The following is an 8,743-nucleotide window of genomic DNA, read 5'->3' on the forward strand; positions in this document are numbered from 1 at the left end:
ATACTTGATTTCGTAAACGAGGAACGGAACAGTAACAGTAAAAAAAAACAACAACAAAAAGAGAAAAATCTAATGCATGCATTACACGTTGAGCGTATCAATACAAATAACTGACAGCTAACGAAAGGCAGTGTCATCGAAAAACAGTCTATCCACATTTTTTCCAATAATGTATTTAAGGGGACGCATATTGCTACATTCACAGTTCATACAGAAATGCGGAAGGGGTGCATATTCAAGAAATCGATGGTGTATGGTGGCTGATTTCTGCCATTTCGCGTTTTCGCCCCGCGACCCCGCCAAGCGTAAACGCGAGAATTAACAAGTTAAAATGGCGGGGGCGCGGGGCGAAAACTCGCTATTTAGCGGGGTCGCGGAGCGAAAACACGATAATTAGCGGGGTCGCGGGGCGAAAAGTCGACATTTAGTAACTCTGATGGCGCGGGCGCGGTGCGAAAACTCGAAGTTTGAAGAGCGCTAATTATCGTGTTTTCGCCCCGCGCCCTCGCCAATTTAGTTACTAAATCTCGACTTTTCGCCCCGCGACTCCGACAATTAGCGAGTTTTCGCCCCGCGCCCCCGCCATTGTAATGCTTAAATTTCGCTTTTCGCCCCGCGAGCTCGCTAATTAGCAGCTTGTCGCCCCGCGACCCCGCCATTTTATTTCTCTAATTTCGACCTTTCGCAGCGCGATATTTGCATTTTCGTTTTGTAAGTGTTACGCATTGCAATTATCTATGTGGCTGATTTGTGCCATTTCGACTTTTCGCACCGCGATCTCGCCGAACGAAAACACGAGGATTAAGATTGTTAAAATGGCGGGGGCGCGGGGCGAAAACTCGCTGTTTAGCGGGGCCGCGGGGCGAAAAGTCGAGATTTAGTAACTGGAATGTCGAGGGCGCGGTGCGAAAAGACGAAGTTTAAGCAGTGCTAATTATCGTGTTTTCGCCCCGCGCCCCCGACATACCAGTTGCTAAATCTCGCCCCGCGCCCCCGCTAAACAGCGGGTTTTCGCTCCGCGCCCCCGCCTTTTTAAGGTTTAAATCTACTTTTCGCCCCGCGACCCAGCTAAATAACGAGTTTTCGTCTTCCGGTATGTGAATTAGCATATGTAGGGGTTTACAAGATTGTGTTTTCAATATGTCGGATGGATGTTACACATCTTTGAATGCCAGCAGTGCGGTCACGGAAAGTATCCTCTGTTTTAGTCATTCAAAGTAAATGCTTGTTATTGTTTTTATAAAATATAGTCGGTACTTGTTTATGTTTGTTTGCTTTGAAAGTGTAGTTGATTATGTGTATTAGATTCTATAGTCTGTTTCAAAAAGTTCGTAAAATGGATGACAGTATTGACCGTATAACCGATAGGCCTGATACGGCACGATTTATTTATAGAGCCTACAGTACAGGACTGTCTTACGCTTATTTTGAATATGTATAATTTTATTTGATATAGATTAAGTGAAATAAGTGCAGTTTCTTCAAATACAGAGAATAGTCATTACGGGTAGAAACTAGAGGCTATTTTTATAGCAATTCCCGTATTGATGTTCTTTTCATAAATACACTGTACATCATTTGGTGCAAAGACATACAGGAGCGTAGGAACAGGGGTGGGGACATGGGGGCACGTGCCCACAAATCCTGGCCAAAATTGACCAAACTTCTTAATTTTACACTGAAAATTACGAAAATTTTAGATGTGCCCCCTGCGTCAGTGATTATGAAAACATAGGTTGTGCCGCACCCACCTCCAAATGCTTCCTATGGGCCTGCAACGTAATAGACGTACTTATATATTATTGTATAACTTTTGTAGACAAATTATACATGTATTTACGTTATTTGTAAACCTGCACTAGGTTTCTCCATTTCTTTTCTAAGTTTACAGCAATGTTTTCCTGAAATATAGCTGTTGTACAAGTATCTGATCAGAGATTTTAGGAAGATGTTGTGCAGAAGTATACTTTCCCTATCAAAGTGCTCCTTAACTTATTTGAAGGAGACGAGTTAATACGAGAATATTTTTTCGCCGGGTACACTTACAGCGAGATTATAACAATTTTGAATCGACGTCATGGCACTACGATCAGGTAAGGTACATAAGATTCTTTCACTGGTGGTAGGTGCAGATGGGAATATTCGGCTGGAGGGTAACTGTTTTTGGCGGTAACGAGGCTCTTGCCGAGTTACGGCTTAAACAGTTACCCGAGAGCCGGATATTTCCATCTGCACCTACCTACAGTGATTGAATCTTTTTCTTGCATGCCATATTCAACAAAATAAACTGAAACAAATAATTTTTATAGCACTTTTTTCTTATACAATGTAGTAGCGTATGAGCAAAGCGCGGGAACTTTACTTCAATAAACAGGAAGTACGTCATGACGTTACAAACACGAAAACAACGTAATAGTTCCGGTTTTGTTTTATCATCTGCAGTAAAACGTTATGTTTTTCCGTAAAATGACGTTTTTGGAATCTAGAAATATGTTATAAGGGACAACGAGAAACTATTAAGGTATTTGATTTTTATCCCGTTTTACGTAAAACATTATTAAAACACAAATCTCCTGTACATATGTAGTTCGTTATACGTCATTTACAGCAAGAGAGTCATCTTACACCCGGGGTGTAAGATGGAGTTTTCCAGCACCGGTGAAATCACCAGATCTCGATATTCGATACTATACTAGTAACTGTCTGAATCTCTTGCTTGAAATTTCAATTTTGCAACAGGTAATTTAAACGATTTAAAAGCCTGTCCTACATACGAAATGGTGCTACTGATCTCATTCATTCATTGCAGCCTCAGACAGCTTAGCAGGCGCCTAAGGTTGCTTGGTCTTAGAAGACACAATATGCCAGGAAATGAAGGCACAGTTATTGAAGCTATCCGTGTAAGTTAAAAGTTGAATGTGTCTTTTGTAATTACGTTTATTTATCGTCGCCACTGGGAGTCTTATATGGGTGACTGACTACTCAGCTCATTGTCATTATGGTCAGTTTGTCTCAGTTTATTGCACATAACAATTATATACCCACGACCTTTGTGGTCGAGCGGCGAGAGTCACTTCAAATCTTTGCTATATGTTTGAGCACTGCTACCGACTACTGCTCTTTATGTGAAAAAGTAAGCAATATCTTACGGAAGAGTGGGGTCTGGTTCGGGTGTTTCCCAGGGGTGATAGTCTGAAAAACTATTTTTAAAACTGGCCCTAAAGGCCAAAAAAACACGAACATTTAATATCATGGAATTGATAATTACAATGTGACGCAGGATAAAGGTACCGTCGAGTATTAAAGGTGGTCAATCACATTTAATTAACATTTAATGACATTTTTTACTTTTGTATATTCTGGTAGAGAATTATTTAAGGAACAAAAAGACCGATTACATAGAGTTAGATTCCTATTTGAAATGTTTATTTTATTATTTTTATAAAATTTTGTAATTACTCCCCTTTAATATGAAAGTATATAAAAAGCTGGGTATTTCTTTTTATTTCGATACAATGTCTAGTTTTACATTTGCATTTGATAGACATATCAACTATTGAACAATCTGAACCAGAATGCAAGTTTTAAAGCTGTGTGTAGCTTCCGAATTCATTTATTTCCAATCTATCTTGGTTGCGCAACCAAGATAGGCAAAGGGAGGTAATAATAATTTTTCAAACTTACGTTTCTAATGAATTCCATCTAAATACATAATTTTTAATGCAAATATTTTACAAATATATTACAATATGTCTAATATTTATACATTTTCTTAGGCAAAGTAGCAAAAATAACTCTATCTTGGTTGGGCAACCAGGATAGGAAAATGAAATTTTAAAAATACCTCCAGTGAAAATCTAATTTGTATAAAGTGTTAAGTGAACATAAATGAGTGTAAATGATCAGATGCTAAAGTTTCGAACAAATCCGTTACATGGCCAAAATCTGATTATCCACCTTTAATGGCCGTAACCTTACGTTGCATTTGGTGTGCACTTGCATACGTGTAGGCATTATATTTCCTTCTGAATGTTTGCATTTACAGTATGTTTAATTGACACTGAAGGGGTTAACGTTGATTCATTTTAGGACGCATTAACTATATTTGTTTATTATTTTAGACCGTTTAGAAACACGACCGTGCTTCTTTAGTAGGTAAAATGTTTCTTTCAGTCTTCGCATTACAGTAGTATGGAAACTATTTTAACCTTTTGAATTATTTATGTCATAGCGTGAAATTGAGGGAAGCGGCTCCTCACTCGGATACAGAGCTATGACTCGACGTCTACTGTCTTCGCACGGCATAGTTGCTTCAAGGTAAGGATTATTTAAAAACAAAAACACAAAAAAACTACAAAAAAACAATGATATCATTAGCGGAAAGCGATGTTTTAATGTCAGCTAGGGAAATTAATGTTACAGGTGCATGCGTACACGTAGTAATTATCAAATAAAGCAGTACTTGACCCTGGTTAGAGGGACAACATGTGATGCAGAGACGTGCCCTTCGGTTCTGCTACGTTTGGTAGCTTGGTTATCCATCATGGAGTTTTAGTTTTCCTTTTCGTGCCTAAAACGTGCAAATGAATAAGAACAAAGTAAAATGATGAAAACATGTTTTGGAAAATATGAATTTTCCTGACATTTTAAGAGGGGATATCAGTTAGAAGCTACTTTTTGTTTAAATTCTGTAGTTTTATGTACATGTTTTTTTTTTTGTTTTGTTTTTTATAAATATGCATTTTTACTAAATCAATGTATCAAAAAATTAGCAAAACGGTATAAAACATTTGTACCCCGGAACGTACTAAAAATAAATCTTTTCATTTAGTCCAGATAAGGCACTGTATGGCAATTTAAAACCTCAACGTAGCCGCGAGTAGCTATTAATAAGAGTTACGTACGTTGTCGTCCTTTAACGTACGCTCCCCAGTACTAATTAACTATGACAACCACTACGTTAAAGTATGTTGTACTATGTTACCCACTACTCTCAAGTACATTATAGAACGATCAAATAGGCTAAACTTCGTGCACGGTAGATTCAAGTACATTTTAACTCGGAAATTACCGTTGGTGTTTAGCACGTTAACTAGGTTATTAACGGCTAAAAAGAACCAGACACATACAATATGACTGAATAAAAACATTTGTTTTAATACGAAAAGGACCGATAAAAATGTAATTGTAGTGGAATATGAAGGATTTTATATTCAAGAAACGGAATAATATCGCCCCTTTTGTTGATAAAGCTCTAAAAGACATAATCTGTTCATATTACATTTTCTGAAAATTAATTACCATCCAAAACACTTACAAGTACTGCGACAGGCACATTGCAAAAATGCACCCTGTGTAGAGCTTTCAACTACCCATGTTTGTCTGCATTCTGTTAAATAACACCAGTGTATCAGCGATATCAAAAATCCAGGCATTTCAATACAAGTGCATGTGACGATTCTACAGTTCAGTAAAGCCTGGATAAAGATACGTTAAAATGATATACATTTCCCTCTTTTCAATTGTTTGGCAAAATTCTCATTATATACTGAACATTTTTGTAAGACAAACGGTGGCTGCAGTTCAAAGAGAACTTGATCCAGAAGGTGTCCGACTTCGGCAACATCGCCAGTTCACACGTAGAATCTACATCAATAAAGGACCCAATTACTTGGTGCATATCGATGGATACGATAAGCTGAAGCCGTACGGTTTTCCCATCCATGGGGCAATATGTGGGTAAGTTCCTTAGGCATTTCAGTATATATATGTTTTATAGCAGTATAAGCTTGTGTACAGGTTTATACAGAAGAATCCCGAAATATCTTCATTATGCTGGGCATGAAATGACTTAAAAACAAACCTCGTTGGCTCGAACCGATTCTGTTTGGGTACATATTTAACATAATATAATATAAAGTGTAGTATTTCATGTTGATGGTAGTATGTAACAGACCATTGAGATTCAAGTTTATATTTTCCGAAATCGTCTCACCCAATTTCTATACTCAACAAAATTTCTAATCGGTCACTTTCTTAAATCTACAAATGCAACTTTTTTAAAGAGTGGTGGCTTAATTCCAGAAATCGTTGATAAAATACAATGTATATAAAAACTGATTGAAATCAAACTGAGAATATCCGATCTTAAATTGAGTACTTTGCCTTCTTTGCACAATGAAAATGTTTAATACAATTTTCAGCAGTTTGGCCTTCTACTTTTCAATAAAATACTGGTTGACCAATTATAAATTTTGTTGAGGGTATGACATAGTTTCTTTAACTTTTTCCACTTCAGATTTTCTAGAAAAATACTTTGGCTGAAAGTTGCCAGATCTAACAACGATCCAAAAGTTGTAGCGACCCTCTTTCTGGAGTATTTAAATGCTATAAATGGTGAGATACAAGTCATGAAGTACTCGTACTACGGTAGAGTTTAGCCTAAGGTGTCGGCCGATCAACCCGTCCGTTGTGGGTTCGAATCTTACCAGGTGGCGACCTCGCCTCATAATAATATAACAGTACATATACTGTTTAAGCAGGAAGCGCACTGGAAAGTGATTCTATAAGCCACAAGCTTTCTTCCCAATCGAGCTATAAACATTTGGCTGGCAGACTTACTTAGAATGTCTGTCTTAGTCTTTTGCTGTAGTTGATTAAAGTTTGTTCTCTAATTCAGTTTCAATAATGTTAGGTTATACCTGTATTTTACAATACACAAGATGAAAGTATATGGCTACGAAAGTATTACCATTATTTCAAGTCGTTAACCCGTGACAGAACTGTCACACTGATATGGTTTGAACTTTGTTTAATTATCAGAGGCATTTATTCAGAACAGTTACTGTACTCTTACTTCCTTTTTATAAATATAACTATCGGTGTCAACAACTGACGTGAACATTTTCCACCCAAATCATTTCCTTGGCAAAGTTGATTAGTTGTCTTACAAGGACCTTAAAAATAGAAATGCATTTCCAGATAATGAATTGAAAAGTATATATATGCACGTATACATTATAAGTGATTGGTTGCAGGTGTTCCAAGGTGTATTCGAACTGACGCAGGAACCGAAAATGTATTGGTCCAAGACATGCAAATGGCGTTTCGATGGGAACATTCGGATGACATGAGCGCAGAACGTAGTGTAATAATTGGGAGTTCACATTCTAATCAGGTAGTCTGACCGCTGATCATGTGCACAGAATGTATTTCTCTATACACTCAACAAAAGTTATCTATGAGCTATATAGGAATAACAACTTTTATTTCGTGTCAGAAAAGATCCATCTCTTTGTGAAAATATACGAGATATTGAAGTGAGACAGATTATGTGACTTTTACTTTTTAATACTCCTCATTGTTTTTATTACTGAGTAATATGTTTGCTTAATTTCGATGAAATTCTCACGTATTGGATGGAAATGAATCTTTTCTGAGACGAAATAAAAGTTATTTTATAGTTTATAGTTCTTGATAATTTTCTGAAATACCTATAGGTGGTCTATTTTAACTTTTGTTGAGAGTACACCAATACTATAAAATACCTAATTAACAACGGAAACGTGGCTTGCTCCATGCACTAACATAAAATATATTCTTTTACAACATTGCATAACTTATTTTTCAAGTCAATACAGCCCACCCGCTTAGCTCAGTAGGTAGAGCGTCGGTCTTCGGATCGTGGGGTCGTGAGTTCGATCCTCGGGCGGGGCGCATGTTCTCCGTGACTATTTGATAAACGACATTGTGTCTGAAATCATTAGTCCTCCACCTCTGATTCATGTGGGGAAGTTGGCAGTTACTTGCGGAGAACAGGTTTGTACTGGTACAGAATCCAGGAACTCTGGTTAGGTTAACTGCCCGCCGTTATATAACTGAAATACTGTTGAAAAACGGCGTTAAACCCAAAACAAACAAACAATGCAGTTACAAAGTGTAAACAGACGCTTCTGCGTAATACAATATGCGCTTCGCCCCTAGCTTGCAGCAAACAGCTACATGTGTATATTTTTACCGTGAACCATCTCGAAATTTTCAAAACTTCAGTAAACTTCTGTTATACAATAGAATATACAGATGAAACGAAGAGAAAACAGAATAAAGTAATGAGAATGAATCCTAGTATGTTGATCAGATAACTGACTACTTTTAAGACACACCTTGTCGCAAAAGCAATGTTTCTAAATTCTTTATTTCCGGCGAGAACCGTTCCCAAAAACAAGTATTAAAGTTTCAGTTAATTCTAAATCTATTTTTCACTACAGCGTATAGAGCGTTGGTGGCTGTCAAACAGACAAGGTGGATGTCAGTACTGGATAGATTTCTTTAAAGATATGGAAAACGCTGGACTTCTCTCAACAAGTGACGAACTACACATGTGAGCATATAAAGCCAATATCAATTAACTAATATATTACCAGAAACTTTTCAATTGGAATTGGACCATTTCATATTAGGACATAAGCTATCTGTCAAGAAAGATGGCCAGTATAGTTTTAATCAAACGTGCAACTTACTGGACTATGCTACATGTCTTTCAAATTGATTTTGTCCTGCCCTCATAAAAGATGAAGCACAAAATCGGCCTGCCGAAAAAGTTCTTGCGTTTTACGTGCTCTCTGGAATGTCAAATAAAGCTACATGTATATTATCACTTCTGCCTGAAATTTTGAAATCCGTTGCTTTATCAAATTTTTTGCATTGAAACCGTCGCCATGCTACTGGAAATGAAAACGAATGA

General features: G+C 37.2%; 1 protein-coding gene across 1 annotated transcript; it reads left to right on the plus strand.

Moving 5' to 3' along the window:
- Positions 1 to 939: 939 nt before the first annotated feature.
- On the plus strand, positions 940 to 8,542 carry LOC123547721 (uncharacterized). Its single transcript, XM_045334982.2, has 8 exons — positions 940 to 1,192; positions 2,003 to 2,093; positions 2,810 to 2,900; positions 4,232 to 4,317; positions 5,566 to 5,739; positions 6,299 to 6,396; positions 7,038 to 7,177; positions 8,268 to 8,542. Exons 1-8 carry the CDS (start codon positions 1,141 to 1,143, stop codon positions 8,382 to 8,384), a joined length of 849 nt encoding a protein of 282 aa, XP_045190917.1. The 5' UTR covers positions 940 to 1,140; the 3' UTR covers positions 8,385 to 8,542.
- The last annotated feature ends 201 nt before the right edge of the window (positions 8,543 to 8,743 follow it).

Source organism: Mercenaria mercenaria, chromosome 9, assembly GCF_021730395.1.
Source record: "Mercenaria mercenaria strain notata chromosome 9, MADL_Memer_1, whole genome shotgun sequence".
In the NCBI taxonomy this organism is placed as follows: Eukaryota; Metazoa; Mollusca; class Bivalvia; order Venerida; family Veneridae; genus Mercenaria; species Mercenaria mercenaria.